This window comes from Mobula hypostoma, chromosome 2 (assembly GCF_963921235.1).
Source record: "Mobula hypostoma chromosome 2, sMobHyp1.1, whole genome shotgun sequence".
NCBI classification, from domain to species: domain Eukaryota; kingdom Metazoa; phylum Chordata; class Chondrichthyes; order Myliobatiformes; family Myliobatidae; genus Mobula; species Mobula hypostoma.
In genome coordinates this window covers 198,580,924-198,602,205 of record NC_086098.1, presented here as the reverse complement: position 1 = coordinate 198,602,205, position 21,282 = coordinate 198,580,924, and the positions used below count along the sequence as shown (strand labels likewise).

The following is a 21,282-nucleotide window of genomic DNA, read 5'->3' as shown; positions in this document are numbered from 1 at the left end:
CAGTCTGCCAGTCTACACATGTCAGTACATCTGAGGCCATTTGCAACACACATTCATCTTGGGAGCATTTTTTTGGACAGTTACAGGCCAGTAGATCCAGGACGGCATCGGGTGCAGGTTGGCCTTCCATCCTGTGCAGCACCAACTGTTTAGCTTCCTCTTCTCTCTCCATCTTCCATCCTCTGCCAACAGGGCTTGGCACTTGTGGGTCCTTCTCCAAACATCTTCTCCATATACCAGCTTGGTAGTTGGCTCTCTGTGCATGTTATGTTAAGCAGTCCTTGCTTGGTGGGAGTTGATAACTTTTGGTTTCACCTTTTTTGGCACAGAAAAGGTGATACCTGAGCTCATTGACCTTAGTGGTTGATTCTTTTGGGGCAGACAGGAGACAGGTAAATGCCTTCAGTTTGTCCATCAGTTCTGGGGGGAGATCTCATTCCTGACCCCACTCTAAGAATGTGTCCTGAGTTTCCCTGTTACTGGTCAGAAGGTCTAGGGCACTTGTCTTTCCTTTGCCTGCAAAAGTGCTTACAGTGTCACATCCTGTATATGCGTGCAACCCGATGAGAGCCCTACAAACCTCTATGCCAACAGTGGCAGCAGCCTTCCTGATGTCTACAAGCCTTGTACGGGTTCTAGTGCCACACTTCTTGAACAATGGGGCCTCAATCTTGTCACAAAATGCTAAAGACTTGATAAAGACATCTGTGTCTTCTGAGCAGATCACTACAGATTGGTATCCCTCTCTTGTGGCATGGGCAGCATGGAGAAGTAGGCGGCCATTTGCTTCTTCTTGTTGACACTGAAGAGCTGACACCTCCTCACTGTCTTGAGATGTGATTCTGTAACATTTGTCATTCACAGTTGCATACAGAATCTTCTCCTGTAGCTTTGCTCTGTACACCGCCTTCCTCCATTCATGGACTATGAAGCTAGTGAGTCTATTTTTGTTACTGACTTTGGTCAGAAAGCTCCTCCACTGCCTCACCATCTGTGTGCCTGTGATACCTTGCAACTCATGACCAGTCTCCACATCCCGTAGAGATCTTTCACTGTTCTTGATAGAGTTCTCCTTGTATGTGTCAGAATCCTAGACGTTTAGTATACTTTTTTGGAATAACTCGGTCTACATCAGTATAAATTGAGAAAGAGAAAGAATGGTTAAATCTGCAAATGAAATAGAGCAAAAGAGAAAGGAAGAAAATGTATTTTTGAAAGAAAAGGGTAAAATTGCTCTAGAAATTGACAGCTGGAAGATGAGAGAAAAAGGGTGGGAGCCAGACAGAGACAGGGAGATTAGTTACAAACTTTGCTGGAGAACAGTCAGTGGGAATTATAGGAACAGATAAACAAATTGCAGCAAAGTATGAGAAAATATAGTTGTAATAGTAGGGGATTTTAATTTTTCCATCTTGACTGGGATTACCTTAGTTTAAAGGAATTGGATGAGGTGGAATTTGTTCAGTACATCAAGAAAAAGTTTTTGAGCTAGTATGTAATGTCTTACTAGAAACAGGGCAATACCTGGCCATATCTTGGGAAATGAAACTGCAAAGGTGGTGGAAGTGCCAATATCAGAACACTTTACAGATAATGAAAGTTTCAGACCGGTATGGAAAATAATGAGGTTGGACCTTAAGTTAATGACTTGAAGAGGGATTTCATTAGAGCAAGAGGACCCACTGATGAAAGTAGATTGGGTGCAGTGGGTAAAACAACAACTTGTGGGTAAAACAATAACTGACAAGTGAGAGTCCTTTCAAAGAGAGTTAGTTCAGGGCCAATATGTTCTGACAAGGCTAAAAAGGAACAGATGACAAGATTAGGAAAACTTGAATGATGAAAGGATATTGAAGGTTTGATCACACAAGAAAAAAAGAATATGGCAGGTTTAGGCAACTGGAAATAAAGGAAGAATACAGAGTTCGCAGCAGAGTAATAAGAAAAAAAATAGAAGGATAGGTCAGGAAATATCGTTGGAATTAAGATTATGTAAATACGCTGGACATTCAATAATTATATTGGGAACAAGAAGGGAGCAAGGGAAAGAGTGGGACTCTTTTGGGTCCATAGGGTTAGGCCATGTGTAGGGTCAGGCAATGTGGACAAGGCCCTAAATGGATATTTTTCATCTGTATTTACCAAGGAGAAGGGTATGGATGATAGTGTTCATGGATAATTTTGAGAAGTCGGTATTAAGAAGAAGAAAGTGTCTGATGTCAAGGGGCACATATGTGTTGATAATTTTCCAGGGCCTGAGAAGATCTACATTACGGTACTATGGGAAGCAAGAGAAGAGCTGCTGGGGACCCTGACAGATTTTTGCACATATAATTAGCTACAGGTGGGGTGCTGGAAAACTGGAGGATAGCTAATGTTACTTTATCTAAGAAGGGGAGCAGGGATAAACCAGGTAACTACTAGCTGGTGTGCTTTTCATTGGTGGTAGGAAGATTGGAGAAAATTGTAAGGGACGTGATTACTCCCCCACCCCTCATCCCACACCACATTACAAAGCCCATTTCTGACAAATCAGACTCTTTCTGATTAGTCGCTGGGAAAGGGGGGACCAACCAGGGATAGTCAATTTGGGTATGTATGGGGGTGGGGTAAATTCTATCTGAGTAGTTTTAAGGAGATAATTAAGAAGATAGACTAAAGCAGGAAAGATGTTGTCTACATGGACTTCAGTATTACGTTCAACAAAGTCTCACATGGTAAACTAATCCAGAAAGTGAAGGGATGTGGATTCAAAGTGAGTTGGCAAATTGGATACAATATTGGCTGTGATAGGAAACAGACGGTAGTGGTGGAAGGTTTTATTTCTAATTTCATACTCAGTGACACACCACAAAGATCAGTGCAAGGAGCCTTTTTTTATGATCTATATTAATGAGCTTGCTGTGAATGGTGGAGATATAATTGTAAAGTTTGTGGGCAAGACTAAATGTTAGATAACAAGGAAGATTATCTAAGACTACAGCAGGATATAGATGAGATGGAAATTTGGGCAGAGCATTGACAGATGAATTCAATCGCAGCAAGTGCAAAATCTTACATCTTGGGGGGTCAAGTAAGGTAGATGGACTATTGGTTGCTATAGTATCACATCCATTTTCCATTTTGATAATTATTACCATTCTAGATATTGGTAGGTGATCAGCAACAGAGATGCATAGACTTGATTGTTCTTGTAAGTTCATTCAAAGGCCTCACTCCCCACATTTGCATGTCCCATCACATAGTTACGTTATGGTGTTGACCGAGGTCTTGAGTTATTTCATATTACTATAGTAACAACCAGCTTTTCTGCCTGTGTTTGAGGCCTTGGATACTATTAGACATGAATTAAAGTGGACCCGTTGTTTCTTATCTTATAATGACTGTAGTGCTTCCCTGTAAACTAGGCCTCTTGAGACCTTGAGTCTTACTAAAGCAATCTTACTTCCTAATTGATGGCTGCTGCCTCGTAAAACTGAAAGAAAATTACAACAGTATTTTCTCTAATCTCCTGTGGGATAAGTTCACCCCATAATTAATCAATCCTAGAGATTCAATTCCTTCGGTATGGATCCCATGTTTCTCAACATTCTCAGAGAAATTCACAGAATATTAAACATCCTTCTATATGATAAAATGAAATTATTAATTTAAACTGAAAATACAGCCCATTCTTCTGTTCTAGATGTTTGTTTTTAACCCAATGATTTCCACAGTCCCAACTTTGATCCTGAGGGCTGTCTCTGAAATGATATGCATTAAATATTCTGGGAAGGGAAGTAATGTAGTAAAATTAGCCTTTCCTAGATTTTTGTCAATGTTAACAAGCTTCTCTTCTCATTGGTGTATGTTATGAATGGCATTTGTCTTAATTTAGAGATACAACCCTTCCGATCCAACGCGACCTTGCCGTCCAATTATTCCCTGTGACCAATTAACGTACAAACCTGTACACCTTTGTAATGTGGGAGGAAACCAGAGCACCTGGAGGAAATCCAAGCTGTCGAGGGGAGTACGTACAAACTCCTTACAGACAGCAGCAGGAATCTTTGAAGGAAGCAATAGGACAAAATCACAGTGCTATTATTTAAAGAACACTGTATTCCTCCATGGCAGAATAAATTTCTGGAAGGAATTGCATATTATTTTCCTGGTGTGACAGATTTTGACTGGAATAGTCTCATAATTGAAGGAGGCCAGCTGGAAGGTGATGGGTGAAGCCAAGTGTGTGGGAAAGGTAAAGGGCTGCAGAAGAAGGAATTTGATAGAAGTGAGTGCACCAAAGGGAAAATCGAAGGACGAGGTGCCCAAGGGGGAAGTGATATGTAGGGGAGAAGAGGTAAAAGGTCAGAGTGGGAAATAGAAGAAGGGAGGGGAAGGGAAAAAATTACCAGAAGAAGAAATCTAAATTTATGCCAACTTTCTTTTACACTCTCTTTGATCACCTTCCCAGTCTCTGAAAAAGAATGATTCCAGCTGATCCTTTGGCAGGACTTTGTAAAGGTTTAGTATAGCCTTTTCACTCTTGTACTCTATTAAGGTTTCCATGTGCAACCCAATCTCAACAATTTTTGTAAAATAACCCAAGGTCTCTTTGTTCCAACACTCCCTTTAAAGCTCTTTCATTTAAAATCAAATGATCCCTTCTCATCCTTCCAACTAAAATGTTTCATTTTATGCTTCTCTGAGTTAATTTTCCAAACCCAGTGTACCCATAACATGCCTCTAACCATTCTGTCTGTGGTCTTCTAAAGTCTAGTTACATCTTACTTATAACCATACTCAAGTTAAAGTATAACTAATAAGCAATCCAATAAAACTTCAAACATTGTTAATTTTGGACCACTCAATTGGCACTGATAATTAGAATGTTGGAATGTAACTTAAAATTGTGTACAAGTTATTTACTTTTATGGTTTCCTTTGTTGCTCCCCAGTAAATATAAGAGCTGAAAATGTGCACACCTTATGCTTTTATGTATTGATAGTAACTTTGTTCTGAAATCCATGAAGCAGTTGAAAGGAAGTTCCTATTCGATATTTATTTCTTACGTGATCTATTTAGAATCAAAAGGAATATGTATCCTATAGTCCTTGGGCACTTTCAACAGCTGCTAAACTGAAGCTGGTGACTCCAGAGTTTGTGCTAGTTTCTATATGGAACTCTCCTCACAGATGAGGTGAGGACTCTGGCCTGCAGTAGAGTGTCTCTGCATGCTTGAAGCCTTCCATAACCAGTAATCTCTGGAGACACTGGAGCAAGTCCCAAGTTCATAAATCTCTGTTTTATTTACAATTTTGATTTATCTTTATTTTAACAAATAACTCTCAGAAGGACCATTATGCCTCTCAGTTAGATTATGCAAATAGCCTGCATGGACACAAACCTTACCATTTGCCAGTGACATTCTGTTGGTTGCCTGAGTTACATGCAGAACGATTTATGACCTTCATTTTGTGGAGTCCAGTCACCTTGGGAGAAAAACACATCTCTTCCCATTTGTTGCCTCTTCCTCATGGGGATAGGGTAAAGAAATAATCCAGATGTTTGCTCTTGTAAATAACGTACAGAGCATCATTTTGCCGACTGGGTGGTTTTCTTAATGCTAAACAAATCTGCATTGAGCGTTGGAACAGTTCAAGAGGCCATACAATTTGCACCTGCTCCCACTTTTCACTCTTTGTAAATGTATACACGGTATATATTTATCGACATGCGAATATAGAAACTTCAAGCCATTGATTAGTTGTTAAAAGTGAGACAGGCAAAAATACTGCACATACAAAGGTAGGGAATAGTCCTGTGCTCTGGTCGTGTTTTATGGGTTTTTTTTGCTTGTATCGTTTGTTATGTGACGGTATGCATAAGATAACACTAAACATAACCAGTTGAATTATTCTGCCTCTGAGAACCATATTTAACCAGGCAGCCATCACCTGCTTGAATTTACTCCATCTCATTTGTCTTTCATCCAACAATCGCGAGTTTCATTTGACTTGCTATTGTTTTGACAGTAAACTGGAGCCTTCGTAACTGTTACAGTCGACAGCAATTTCTGTTTCACCCATTGTTTCTCCAGTTGGTCGTGGTCCCAGTACCTCAAATCTCCTCCTCGAGTTTGAAGCTTGGCAATTTCCCCATGCACAGAGTGTACCAGCATGTGCCACCCGTATCTGTACACAGATCAGAAAAAAATACATACAGACGCAAACAGCTCAGGAATTAGTAGCACATTTATGTTCTGGCAAAATTAACGATAGTTGTGCTAGTAATTTGAAACTGCTGCACCATTTAAATATGAGGCTGAAATTGTACTGCAGTCGGCTTGTAATTTTACTACAAATAGTTTCAGGCACTGACTGCCGGACATGAAATGTAATAGTTCGTTTTCTAATAATGGGCCACCGCATTTTTTTTCTTCTCCGTACTCTGATCGGGATCTCCGGGTGTCGTTGGGGGTTTGATAGATGCAGTGGATTGTTTAATATTTGAAAAGCTGATAGGAGAGGTGGAGCTTCTCACAGTTGCTGGGATGTTCACTTTAGCGTTACTATTTCAACTAAGCGTCTAGCAAGCGCCGAGGCTTTAGGGTATTGTAGTCTTCTTCACTTCTGGTGCTGGGCTGTGTTACAGGCTCCTCCCGTTCGCTGAACTACACAACCCAGCGCGCTTGACTTCCCCAGTGCAGGAAAGAACAATGGCAGAGACTGAGCTGGGGAGTTTTACTAAGGATGCCCAAGGTGCTGAAATGGTAGCCGCCAAGTCCCGCAGGTAAGCAATCTCCGAGGCCGTTTCTGTTATGGTCCTCCTTCCGGCAGCACAGGCTGATCCTGGACGTTTCAATCAGCTGGTATAAAAAAGCCCCGGAAGCTCGGGGCAGGGCATGCCCTTCCAGATTGTAATCCTGACACATTTTTTTCCTTCACACTAATGTTTGCAACACTACCGTTAAACCTGGCTGTGCTACTTTCTGAACTGTTACTTATCCCATCTGGTGTTGACTCATTAAAGTTGCAACGTTGAGCTTTATATGAATAAAAGTTTGCGGGAGTTTCTGGTTTTCACGACAGCTGCTCGCCCTCTGAACCTCTGCTGTAATTTGCTATTGCCCTTTTGGGGATTGGGAAGGAAGTCGTTTTCTCTCCTGTTGGTTAATTTTATCCTTTTGACAGGTGGTTTGTTGCAGCTGCTAAAAGTGGCAGAAAGACTCAGTGTTAAACCACTAAATGTATATCATCAGTGGAGAATTATTTATAGTTTGCTGTCTGGTTACACGGGAACTGTTCTCGTATCTTCAGTTTGGGACTAGGAAAATAATGTGTAGTATTCAAAGTAATGGAACGTATGTTCATTGTCTAAACCGTCTGGAAGGATACACATTGTCATGGTTACATACTCAACTGAGACAACAAAATGCATGAAAATTGTAAAACTAAGAAAATAAGTTAGGAGAATGGGCCATTCATTGAATGGAAGTTCACCCTTCTGGATTTTCCTTGTGGATCTTGAATGCAAAGGTTTATTTATCTTGGAATAAATCTGCCTTTAATGCAGTAAATGTTCTAAGGAGGTAATTATAAAGTCTTGGAATTTGTGGAGACTAAGGCCATCAGGACTCAATGTTGGAATAGAAGAAACTCACATGCATACAGCTTCAAACGTCCAAAAGCTATTCCCTGTGATTAACTGCTCTTCTTAAAGAGCTTGATTGTACAGGTCACTCTAACATAACAGGGATCAGGTGAATTCATACGAATATGCTAGTCTGCTGCTTAAGAAGGAAACCTGCAAGTCGTTTCTTTAATGTTAGGATCTGAGTTTCTAAAACAATGCAGATCTGCTAATAAACAATTTATCCGGTCCCAAAATATTTAACTTCAAGAGGATTGTTGTTCCTTCATTAATAAAAAGAATTCTATGATTTTAAAAGATTTAAACTCCAATATTTTTTCATTTGCTTACACTTCAGTTTCCATCTTTGTAGGTTTCAACTTTTAATTCATATTTTGCTTACAAGGTCAGTCTAGAAACTTGTGTTTTTACTTCCTGGGTTTATGCCTGTGAGCATTCTTTAATGTGATTGGTTACTCAACTAACTTGATGGTGATACATTTGACTGGCTATCACAGATGCATTTTATTGATACTGGATAGCAGCTGATGTCAGATGAGGGAAAATCCTCAACTACAAAGAGAAATATATTTCAGAATACAGGGTTTTTTTGAGGTCTATTTTGACTGAATAAGTCACTGGAGAAGTTAGTGGATTTGAAAATCTTTATTCCACTCGACAAGCAGGCATTCTGTTGGAGATCCTCTCCCAAATCAAAAGTATATCAAAATTTTATACTATTGATGACAATGGTAATACTAGGAAATCAATACAATTTCAAAACCTAAAATGACATCACACACTTCAATACTTTGTGTATGACAAGTGTTTCCTTTGAAGTACATATTTGCAATGGAAACATGTTGTAATTGATAAGACACATCTGAAAGTTCAAACATCTCAGCTGGGACAAACTCATTCACACAGATGATCTAAAAGCTTCTGAAGGCAGAGAACACAGACACCTAAGGTTAGTGTTGTGAGGGCTAACTCTCTGAATACCCAAGTGTCCCAACTATTGATGGATCGGTAATGCCTGTGACCATGTGTGATGTGTTTAGTGACAAAATCAGTATGGTGTATAAGCTTCCTTAAACTTGGTTGCAATAATGCAAATAAATTTGCCCTTAGTTGCCTGGTTTGATGCAGACCAATTAACATAACCCCATTGTCTAAAATTTCACTGATACATATGAGACTGTCTCATGGTCTCCTCAAACTCTAATGAAATATAGCTACCTTCTTTGTAATTGCATCAATATATTGGGCCCAGGATAGATCCTTAGAGATGCTGACACCTTGGAATGTGAAAATGCTCATCCATCCCATTTCTGAATCCTTGATGAGGACTGGAGTGTGTTCCCTCAACTTCCCTTTCTGAAGTCCACAATCAACTCCTTGGGCATACTGCTGTTGAGTGCATGGTTGCTTCTGTGACATCACTCAACTAGCTGATCAACAGTGCTATGCAAACATCTCAGGGGTATATGTATAATATACACCGTGTGTATATATGGACAGCATTGTAATTGTCATCAGGGAGCAGAGAGCCAGTTTGTCAATCTGGCAGGAGCATAGGATGGTGGGTATAACGAAGGGTAGAGCGCCATGCGTAGAGTGTGGGACAGGTGGTAGAGAAGGAGTGCCAGGCAGGGTGTGACACAGGTGCAGACACACCCAACCCTGAGACACCAGGTAAGGTCATTTGATTCCAAGCAATTGGTTTATTGATCATACAGAATGTTTCTCACTCCCTCCCCTCTCCCCTTTTCTCAACCATGATTCCCCTCTCCTTGCCCCCTTTCCACCGACTGTCCAATATAGAGACACATATCAGAATCAGGTTTATCATCACTCATATGTTTTGTAGCTCCAAAACAGAAAATTGTATTGAAAAAGAACAAGGGTTCACAAGAGAGTGAGTCTAACTTTGTATTTGCGTTAAGCGAGGCGCGCACTTTTCAGGTGGTAGCACCATGCCATATGCAATTCACTTACTTTTGCATATAGACCATAATTATTTAAACAAACAAAGGATGCTTAATCAACAATATATTTACAAGATAACTCGAATATTACTGAAATATTTAATACTGTACACTCCTTCCTGCATAGCTATTAACTCCAACTCAATACAGAAAGTACCTCAGCTTGCATACACAGCATCCTGTATAATACAACTAATATACAGGCATCCACGACACAGTAAATTTTGAATTGTCCCATTCAGGCCTAAAGATTTAATCGCTGTGAAGGCTTTCATATTCTTGTGTGATTAATATCTTCCTTGACAAGGGGGATCACTCTGCTTGGCAGGTAGACTTGTGGCTGTGAAACAATCCCAGGTTCTGGTTGTAGGAGTTGACTCTGAGACGGCAGGAAATGGTTCTGACAGCTCTGGACACCTTCCTTCTCCTTTTCTCAGTTTTGTCTGTTTTTTTTTCTTTGATCCTTGCTTCTCTGCCTGTCCTGGCTTCTTTCTCTTTATCCCGCTCTCGATCCCTTTATTTTTCCTTCTTGTATTCCTTCTCTCTTTCACACCATTCTCTATCACTCACACTTGTTCTGTCTATTACTTCTCTCCTTTTTAAGTTCTTCTCGTCTTCTTGCCATCCTTTTTCTTCTACTAGTTTCTTGTGAGAATCTCTGAATCAGAACAAGATGGCGCCAGTGCACAATGCTCACTTGTTCGTCATCTTCCAGATAGATCACAAAAATGTCTTTTCTCCTTCTTTTATGCGTGTTTTTTCTTTACCTTAAATGTGTTTCTTGGACTGTCAGAGTCTGCGATTTACAGGTTTGAGATTGTTTGAGTGATCATAGTCATAGTCATACTTCATTGATCCCGGGGGAAATTGGTTTTCATTACAGTTGCACCATAGATAATTAAATAGTAATAAAACCATAAATAGTTAAATAGTAATATGTAAATTATACCAGGAAATAAGTCCAGGACCAGCCTATTGGCTCAGGGTTTCTGACCCTCCCAGGGAGGAGTTGTAACGTTTGATGGCCACAGGCAGGAATGACTTCCTACGACGCTCAGTGTTGCATCTCGGTGAAATGAGTCTCTGGCTGAATGTACTCCTGTGCCCAACCAGTACATTATGTAGTGGATGCGAGGCATTGTCCAAGATGGCATGCAACTTGGACAGCATCCTCTTTTCAGACACCGCCATCAGAGAGTCCAGTTCCATCCCCACAACATCACTGGCCTTACGAATGAGTTTGTTGATTCTGTTGGTGTCTGCTACCCTCAGCCTGTTGCCCCAGCACAGAACAGCAAACATGATCGCACTGGCCACCACAGACTCGTAGAACATCCTCAGCATCGTCCGACAGATGTTAAAAGGACCTCAGTCTCCTCAGGAAATAGAGACGGCTCTGTCCCTTCTTGTAGGCAGCCTCAGTGTTCTTAGACCAGTCCAGTTTATTGTCAATACGTATCCCCAGGTATTTGTAATCCTCCACCATGTACACACTGACCCCGTGGATGGAAACAGGGGTCACTGGTGCCTTAGCTCTCCTCAGATCTACCACCAGCTCCTTAGTCTTTTTCACATTAAGCTGCAGATAATTCTGCTCACATCATGTGACAAAGTTTCCTACCATAGCCCTGTACTCAGCCTCATCTCCCTTGCTGATGCATCCGGAGTCATCAGAAAACTTCTGAAGATGACAAGATTCTGTGTAGTAGTTGAATTCCGAGGTGTAAATGGTGAAGAGAGAGGGAGACAAGACAGTCCTCCGTGGAGCCCCAGTGCTGCTGATCACTCTGTCGGACCCACAGTGTTGCAAGCACATGTACTGTGGTTTACTAATCAGGTAATCAAGAATCAGGAAAGCATCCACCAGCATCGCTGTCAGCTTCTCCCCCAGTAGAGCAGGGCAGATGGTGTTGAACACACTGGAGAAGTCAAAAAACATGACCCTCACAGTGCTTGCTGGCTTGTCCAGGTGGGTGTAGACACGGTTCAGCAGGTAGACGATGGCATCCTCAACTCCTAGTTGGGGCTGGTAGGCGAACTGGAGGGGATCTAAGTGTGGCCTGACCATAGGCCGGAGCAGCTCCAGAACAAGTCTCTCCAGGGTCTTCATGATGTGGGAGGTCAATGCCACCGGTCTGTAGTCATTGAGGCTGCTGGAGTGCGGCGTCTTCAGCACAGGGACGAGGCAGGACGTCTTCCACAGCACAGGAACCCTCTGGAGCATCAGGCTCATGTTGAAGACATGGCGAAGTACTCCACATAGCTGGGGGGCACAGGCTTTGAGCACCCTGGTACTGACACCATCCGGTCCTGCAGCCTTGCTTGGGTTGAGACGTTTCAGCTGTCTTCTCACCTTCCCAGCTGTCATCCAGCACTTTCCTGTCTCCAAGAAGATTCCGGAAAGCAAGTGAGCACCTGGATGTGAAGAAACTTTGAGATAGGGAGCGAGCCGATGTTCAACTTCATTTAGCTGGTTAAAGTGTCCATTAATCACTGATTAAAGTGTTGAGGAATACTGAGACATTAAGGCAAATGTGGACACCAAGCAAGAGTTCAGCACCGACTGCCTTTCTTCTGATCGTTCTCTTTGAATGATTTTCATGTTCTTTCTTTGTTTTGTGGCTGTCTGGAGAAGATGAGATTCAGAGCTGTATATGGATACATGCTTTGAAGATCCTTGAACCTTTGAATTTGCTAATTTCTCGAAATTAAGACATTTATCCCCTCACATTTTCATAACATCTATGTCGTCCTCTTTCTTTTCCATTTTCTTTGTTCTAGGTTATGCATCTTGATCTTGGGAAAGTGTATTTAGTTCAGTGGAGTATTCTCTTATTAATCCTATTGCTCCCTTACGATCTGCTCACTCCTCTTGGTTTCCTCACGCACAGCATCATCTGAGCAAACCTCTGTTTTGTATTTCCATTGACTCATTTCTCTTTGGCCTTGCATTCATCCAGCTGGGCTTTCGTCTTTGCATTTATTGTTACATGAAGCTTTTTGTCTCCCACTTGAAGTTCCAATAACCTTAATGCACATGGAGTAGATAGCAACTTTCCTGAAGCATCTTGAACTTTCTTCCTGCTTAAAACCAAGCCACATTTCACAAGTGACTGCCTGATTCTGACTCTGAGACTCAGAGGCTTTCTCAGATATGTTGCCTACAAAAACTGCTTTTGGCCCTTCCACAATTCCTTTGAGTGACATAGTCTTTTCTTGGTCCAATTTGCTTTCCAACTAGAGGCACAAAGATTGGTACCAACACATGTTTGTCCACTTTGTACTTCTGGGGTGCTTAGGGGCATCAGTACTGTCAATGGATACGATTAAATATTCTCGTTTCAGCCTGATACAGCTAAAAAGCACAACGGCTTCCAAGGTCAGTACAGTCATCAAAGATGTCTCAATGCGCTTAAACGAACTATCACTGCTTACAACTGACGGAAACAATACTGATTGTAGAAGGATGCATCCTAGTGGCTGCAGGTCAGGGATAGAAGTGCATTTAAAGCAACGGGGTTTTAAACTCCCTATACCGATTATCTTGCCGGTGAACATGCCGTCTCTGGTGAATAAAATCGATGATCTCAGAGCTAGGGAGCTGAATCAGAGGGACATTAGGACCGTGTGTGTCCTTTGTTTCACAGAATCCTGGTTAACCCCTTCTGTACTGGATACAGCTATTTAGATCGAGTTTACTATACACCGTCAGCATAGATCTATACAGCCTCTCAAAAGCAAAAGTGGAGGAGTATGCCTCATGTTCAACTCTTCTTGATGCACAAATATATCAGTGCTGTCCCAAATCTGCACACCAGACCTGGAATATTTAGCAGTTAAGTGCCATCCTTTTTACCTACCGCAGGAGATATCTGGGATCATTTTCACAGCAGTATATATTCCACCTCAGGCCAACGTCAATCAGGCTTTCGATGATCTGAGCAATGGGATCAACATGCATGAAACAGCATACCCTAACACCTTCACCATCATTTTGGTGGATTTTAACCAGGCCACTCTGAAAAAAATCATTAAGCAATTACTATAAACAGATCATAGAAACATAGAAAACCTACAGCACAATAGAGGCCCTTTGGCCCATGATGCTCTACCGAACATGTACTTACTTTAGAAATTACCTCGGGTTACCCATAGCCTTCTATTTTTTTAAACTCCTTGTACTTATCCAGGAGTCTCTTAAAAGATGTTATCGTATCCACCTCCACCACCGTCGCTGGCAGCCCATTCCACGCACTCACCACCCTCTGCGTAAAAGAACTTACTCTTGACATCGCTGTACCTATCATTTGCAATACTAGAGGAAACAACACACTGGACCATTGCTACACCACCATCAAGAATGCCTACCGTGTTATTCCACGCCCTCACTCCGGGAAGTCTGATCACCTGGCTGTACTTCTACTCCCCGAGTATAGGCAGAGACGGAAGACTGCAGCACCAGCAGTGAGGACCAAGAAGGTATGGACAAGGGAAACACAGGAATGCCTACAGGACTGCTTTGAATCAGTGGACTGGACTGTATTCAGGGATTCGTCTTGGAACCCGGATGAGTATGCTGCAGTTGTTACCGACTTCATTAAAACCTGTGTGGATGAGTGTGTGCCTACAAAGACTTACTGTACATTCCCAAACCAAAAGCCGTGGATGAACCAGGAGTTACGTAGTCTGTTGAAGACTAGATCTGTTGCATTCAAATCTGGCAACCCAGGCCTATACCAGAAAACCATGTATGATTTGCGGAGGGCCATTTCAAGGGCGAGGAGACAAATTTGAACGAGGTTGGAGATGACAACGGATGTACAAGAACTCTGGCAGGGTTTGCAAGACATTACTTCCGACAAAGTGAAACCCAATAGCGTGAATGGCAGTGATGCTTCACTACCAGGTGAACTCAACGCCTTCTATCCCGCTTTGAAAGGGAGGACACAACTACAGCTGTGAAGATCCCTGCCGCGACTGATGACCCTGTGATTTCTGACTCAGAGGCCGATGTTAAGCTGTCTTTAAAGCGAGTGAACCCTCTCAATGCGAAAGGTCCAGTTGGAGTACCTGGTAAGGCTTTGAAAACCTGTGCCAACCAACTGGCGGGAGTATTCATGGACATTTTCAATCTCTCACTGCTACGGGTGGAAGTTCCCACTTGCCTCAAAAGGCAACAATTATAGTAGTGCTGAAGAAGAATAATGTGAGCTGCCTTAATGACTGTTGCCTGGTAGCACTCACATCTACAGTGATGAAATGCTTTGAGAGGTTGGTCATGACTAGACTGAACTTCTGCCTCAGCAAGAACCTGGACCCATTGAAATTTGCCTATCACCACAGTAGGTCAATGGCAGATGCAATCTCAATGGCTCTTCACATGGCTTTAGACTACCTGGACAACTCAAACAGCTATGTTAGGATACTGTTCATCAACTATAGCTCAGCATTTAATACCATCATTCCCACAATCCTGATTGAGAAGTTGCAGTACCTGGGCCTCTGTACCTCTTTCTGCAATTGGATCCTCGACTTCCTAACCAGAAGGCCACAATTTGTGCGGATTGTTGATAACATCTCCTCCTCGCTGCAGATCAACACTGGTGCACCTCAGGGATGTGTGCTTAGCTCACTGCTCTACTGTCTATATACACATGACTGTGTGGCTAGGCAGAGCTCAAATACCATCTATAAATTTGCTGATGATACAACCATTGTGAGATATGCCAACTAGTGGAGTGGTGCCGCAGCAACAACCTGGCACTCAACGTCAGTAAGACGGAAGAGCTGATTGTGGACCACAGGAACACATACCAATCCTCACAGAGAGATCAGAAATGGAGAGAGTGAGCAGTTTCAGGTTCCTGGTTGTAAAGATTTCTGAGGATCCAACCTGGTCCCAACATATCGATGCAGTTATAAAGAAGGCCAGGCAGCGACTGTACTTCATTGGGCATTTGAAGAGATTTGACATGTCAACAAATACACTCAAAAACTTCTATAGATGTACCGTGGGGAGCATTCTGACAGGCTGCATCACTGTCTGGTATGGAGGGGCTACTGCACAGGACCAAAAGAAGCTGCAGAAGGTTGTAAACCCAGTCAGCTCCATCTTGGGTACTAGCCTACAAAGTTCCCAGGATATCTTCAAGGACCGGTGCCTCGGAAAGGCAGCGTCCATTATTAAGGACCTCCGGCACTCAGGGCATGCCCTTTTCTCACTGTTACCATCAGGTAGGAGGTACAGAAGCCTTAAGGCACACACTCAGTGATTCAGGAACAGTTTCTTTCCCTCTGCCATCCAATTCCTAAATGGACATTGAACCCTTGAACACTACCTCACTTTTTTAATATTTTTCTGTTTTTTGCACAAATTTTAATCTATTCAATATACTATAATTGATTTACTTATTTATCATTATTATTATTTTGTTTTTTTTTTCTTCTATATTATGTATTGCATTGAACTGCTGCTGCTGAGTTATAAAATTTCACGACACACGCCGGTGATGACAAACCTGACTCTTGATTTTCGGCAACAATTCATGGTGTATAGCATGGCGATGGTTGTGGCATCATTCAGTACCTTTCTTAGTTCACTTATAGTAACGGTATAACAGGGGATGCAGCTTGGAATTTGTGGATGGATCTGCAATCAAGCTGTAGTTGTCTCAGTCAATCACATCCCCACAATGCTGGACCTCCTGTTTTTACCACGTACAAGCTTAATGTGGCTTGTTGGTTGTTGTATTTCACCGTTACGAATGTCATTCCCAAAGGAGTTGCCTATTCTCTAGTATAAGTTCTTAGTTGGATATCTACAGGCTTCAGTTTAGTATCTTTGAAATGCCACTCAAACTCATTTGGTGTAATCACAGAAACAGGTGACCCACTGTTCAATTCCATTTTAAAAAATTTGTTGCTCATTTCAGTATGGTTTAAGCCATATTGCTTGTCTCTTGTTAGATCTCACATTGTAATTCTTAAGACTAGTCAGTGCCGTGTCACTTTAATCATTATTGGATTTTTCTTCCACAGTATGAGGATTAATGCTCCTTTTGAAACTGTAATTTAACATTTTATCTATGTCTTTCAGTGAAGTCCATTTCTGTTTGTTTGCTTGACATGCTCTTTGTATGTATCCTACTTTGTTGCATTTTCTGCTTGTTTCACCTTTAAAGCTCTATTTGTCTGGTGTATGTGAGCCCCTGCACAACAGTAACACAGTTTGTTCAGCCGGGCCTGTTTCTGTTTAGATGTTGCAACTTTGTTCATGCTTAATTTCATTCCTGACTGCAACTTAATTGCGTCCCTGTCTGCAGTTTCCATAGATACAGTTACTTCAACTGCTCTTTTAAATGTAAGTTATGCTTTAGCTAGGAACTGTATTGGAATGCTTCCTTGTAAGATTCCACAAACTAAACTATCTGTTTGTGCATCATTATGCCCCTTACCGAACTGACAGTGCTCAGACAATCTGTTCAGTTCAGCCACGTAAGCTGAAATGGTCTCCCCTTCTTTTTGATTCTGCTTATGAAACCTAAAACGTTCTGCAATCAACAATGACTTTGGTTCTACATGTTCCTACATTACTTTCAAAATATCAACAAAATTCATTGTTGTTGTTTTGCTTGAAGCAGTTAAACTTTGAAGCAAACTGTATGCCTTTCAACTCAACGTACTTAGCAAAATTGCTGCTTGTTTCTCGTTGGCTATTCCATTTACTTCAAAATACTGTTTAATTGGCTAAGTATACATGAGCCAGTTATCCACTGAGCAATCAAGTCTATTTTTCTGATGTAACCAGTTGTTTTTACTTTTTAAAATGATTATTATCACCCAGTACTCACTGCTTATGATCCCATGAATTCCTCCATTTTCTGCTTTTTTTTTCAAACTCAATTATGTCTTCCCTTCTGAAGAACACATGCTGCACTGCATTTCAGCAGGTTGCCAGTTGTTTCGGGTTCTTTTTAAAAATACATCATCGCCACTGTTATGTTTTGTAACTGCAAACAACAAAATTAATTTGAAGAAAAAGATGGGAGCTCACGAGATGCGAGTCTAACTTCGTAGCAAAGCACGCATTTATCATGTGGTAGCATCATGTGGTAGGCAATTGACTTTTCTTTTTTATATATAACCTGTAATGAATTATTTAAACAATGCTTAATCAGCAACATATTTCCAAAATAACTCATATTACTGAAATATTAAATATACAACAACATATTTGAATTTTTTTGTGGCAGCACTACAGTGTAATACAAAAAATTACTACCTTCCTGCGCAAAAGTTTTGGATGTGTGTGTATACCATATCTCACTTACGTACATCTTGTTACCATCTGAAATTTTACCAGCAATAGTTGTGTTGTCGGCAAATTTATGGATGGCTTTTGAGCTGTGCCTAGCCACGTAATCTTGGATGTAGAGAGAGTAGAGCAGTGGGCTAAGCACACGTGTTTGAGGTGAGCCAGTGTTGATTGTCAGTGAGGAGAAGATGTTACTTCTGATACACACAGACTGTTGTCTCCCAGTAAGGAATTCAAGGATTCAGATGCAGAGGGAGGTACAAAAGCCCAGGTTTTGGAGCTTGTTGATTAGAACTGAGGCTATGATTATGTTGAACGCTGATCTGTAATCAATAAACAGCAGCCTGATGTAGGCTTTACTATCGTCCAGGTGATCCAAGGTGCAGTGGAGAGCCAGTGAGATTGCATCCACTGTAGACCTATTGTGGCAATGGACGAATTGCAGTGGGTCCAGGTCCTTGCTGAGCAGGAGTCGAATCTAGCCATAACCAAACTCTTAAAACACTTAATCACAGTAGATGTAAGTGCTACTGAGCGATAGTATTGAGGCAGCTCACCCGGCACTTCCTGAGCACTGGTATGATTGTCGTCCTTTTGAAGCAGGTGCGAACTTCCGACTGCAGTAGTGAGGGATTAAAGATATCCTTAAACATTTCCACCAGTTGATTGGCACAGATTATCAGAGCCTTGTCAGGTACACCAACAGGGCCTGATACCTTGCGAAGTTTCACTCTATTGAAAGATGTTCTGACGTCGGACTCTGAGATGCAGATCACAGGGTCACCAAATGCTGTAGGGATTCCCATATGTGTGGGTTTAGCGATTTGAATTTTTGCCTTGGAATAGAGTGAAGTGAGAAGAATTTACAAAGGATTCTTCGTTTCGGCAACGCTCATCTTCAATTTTTTTTCCCAGATATATATTTGCAGTAATTAAGCTATATTGTCCTCAGTGGACCTGCTTACAGAAATTAAAACCTGTGCATCAAAGGAAGAGCCCAATTAGCAACAGAATAGGTTTCAGAAGGTACATTTAATGTCAGAGAAATGTATACAATATACATCCTGAAATTCTTTTTCTTCGCAGATAGCTACGAGAACATTGTCCTAAAGAATGAATGACAGTTAACTCCCACGCACAAGCAGGAGCAAGTCAATGACCCCCCCCACCAGTAAAAAAGCATTAGCATCCTCCACTGAGCACTCAAGCATGCAGCAAAGCATCAATAAAGACACAGACTTACTGTACCACAAAAGCTACCCATTCACCCAATAATTCGACATACCACAGGGTCTCTCTCTCCCTAATAAGGGGAAAAAGAGGTGTCAGCATTTCACATTGAGAGGGGAGACATAAGAAATGACTCACTGACTTACAATGTTAGAAGTCTGTTGCGTCACTTTTTCCGAGCTCTGCGCCAGAGAGTCGGCCCCAAAAAGGTGCAGTTTACTGGGCACACAACCTTTGGCAGCTAACCTGCTCCTCCTGATGTTCACAAACACAAGGAATTCTGCAGGTGCTGGAAATTCAAGCGACACACATCAAAGTTGCTGGTGAACGCAGCAGGCCAGGCAGCATCTCTAGGAAGAGGTACAGTCGACGTTTCAGGCCGAGACCCTTTGTCAGGACTAACTGAAGGAAGAGTTAGTAAGAGATTTGAAAGTGGGAGGGGGAGATCCAAAATGATAGGAGAAGACAGGAGGAGGAGGGATGGAGCCAAGAGCTGGACAGGTGATTGGCAAAGGGGATATGAGAGGATCATGGGACAGGAGGTCCGGGGAGAAAGACGGGGGGTGGGGGAACCAGAGGATGGGCAAGGGGTATAGTCAGAGGGACAGAGGGAGAAAAAGGAGTGTGAGAGAAAGAATGTGTGTATAAAAATAAATAATGAATGGGGTATGGGGGGAGGTGGGGCATTAGCGGAAATTAGAGAAGTCGATGTTCATGCCATCAGGTTGGAGGCATGAACATCGACTTCTCTAACTTCCGCTAATGCCCCACCTCCCCCTCGTACCCCATCTGTTACTTATTTTTATACGCACATTCTTTCTCTCACTCTCCTTTTTCTCCCTCTGTCCCTCTGAATATACCCCTTGCCCATCCTCTGGGTCCCCCCCCCACTTGTCTTTCTTCCCGGACCTCCTGTCCCATGATCCTCTCGTATCCCTTTTGCCTATCACCTGTCCAGCTCTTGGCTCCATCCCTCCCCCTCCTGTCTTCTCCTATCATTTTGGATCTCCCCCTCCCCCTCCAACTTTCAAATCCCTTACTCACTCTTCCTTCAGTTAGTCCTGACGAAGGTTCTCGGCCTGAAACGTTGACTGTACCTCTTCCTAGAGATGCTGCCTGGCCTGCTGCGTTCACCAGCAACTTTGATGTGTGTTGCTTGAATTTCCAGCATCTGCAGAATTCCTGTTGAGAACGTGTGAGCAACCACGAGAGAGAGAGAGAGCGAGAGCGCGCCATGGCAGAGTGTTCCAAAAAAAAAGAAAATATAAAACGTACGTCACCGCAGACTACACTAAAGTGTACCCCTGCTTAATAGGGGTCAAAAATAATGACAGTGTTTCTTGCTGCACTGTTTGCAACAGTGACTTTTCTATTGCCCATGGTGGGTTAAGACTGTAAAAGACATGTTGAGGTGAGTTTAACAGGTGTCCTTCGTTCATTAGCATAGCTAACGTTATTTAAACTAGCTGGCCAGCTGCTAAGGAGCTACTCTATTGCAGATATCCCACCTCTCCCAGAAGTCTCCCGCAAATTGATGGTGCTACCTCCCTGAAATGAGTTTTTGCAGGGTGGGACGTCTGACCCATTGAGCAGTCATGAAGAAGGCACACCTGTGGTTCCACTTCACTTGGAATTTGGGGAGATTTGGCATGTCACCAAAGACTCTTGAAGAGAGCATTCTGACTGGTTGCCTCACCGGGCTGCACAGAGGTTTGTAGATTCAGATGGCTCCATCACCGGGCACAACCCTTCCCACTATCGAGGACATCTTCAGGAGGTGGTGCCTCAAGAAGGCAGCATCCATCATTAAAAACCCCCATCTTCTGGGACTTGCCCTCCTATCATTGGGGAGGAGGTACAGGAGCCTGAAGACTCGTACTTGTACTCAACATTTTAAGCTCAGCTTCTTTCCCATGACCAGCAGATTTCTGAATGGCCCATGAACACCATCGCACTATTGCTCTTCTGCATTCTACTTGTTTCTGTAACTTGTAGTAAGTTTTATCTGTTCCACTGTATAGCTGTCACTAAGCAGCAACATTCATGTCATATGCCAGTGATAATAAGTCTGATTTTGACCATTGCTTTTCTGAGAGTACTGTTTATGATTTGGTTTTATTACAATTTTGAAATTTGCAA

The 21,282-nt window shown here is 42.2% G+C and overlaps 1 protein-coding gene across 2 annotated transcripts in view; it reads left to right on the top strand.

Moving 5' to 3' along the window:
• Positions 1 to 6,597: 6,597 nt before the first annotated feature.
• The window catches only part of LOC134342792 (uridine-cytidine kinase-like 1), a 134,870-nt gene continuing 120,185 nt past the window's right edge, over positions 6,598 to 21,282 (top strand). Inside the window, exon 1 of one of the 2 annotated variants that reach the window (XM_063041372.1) lies at positions 6,598 to 6,771. In XM_063041372.1, the coding sequence (XP_062897442.1) occupies positions 6,698 to 6,771 (74 nt within the window). In that variant the 5' untranslated portion in view covers positions 6,598 to 6,697. The remainder of the gene's footprint in view (positions 6,772 to 21,282) is intronic. The other variant, XM_063041371.1, reaches the window with a different exon arrangement.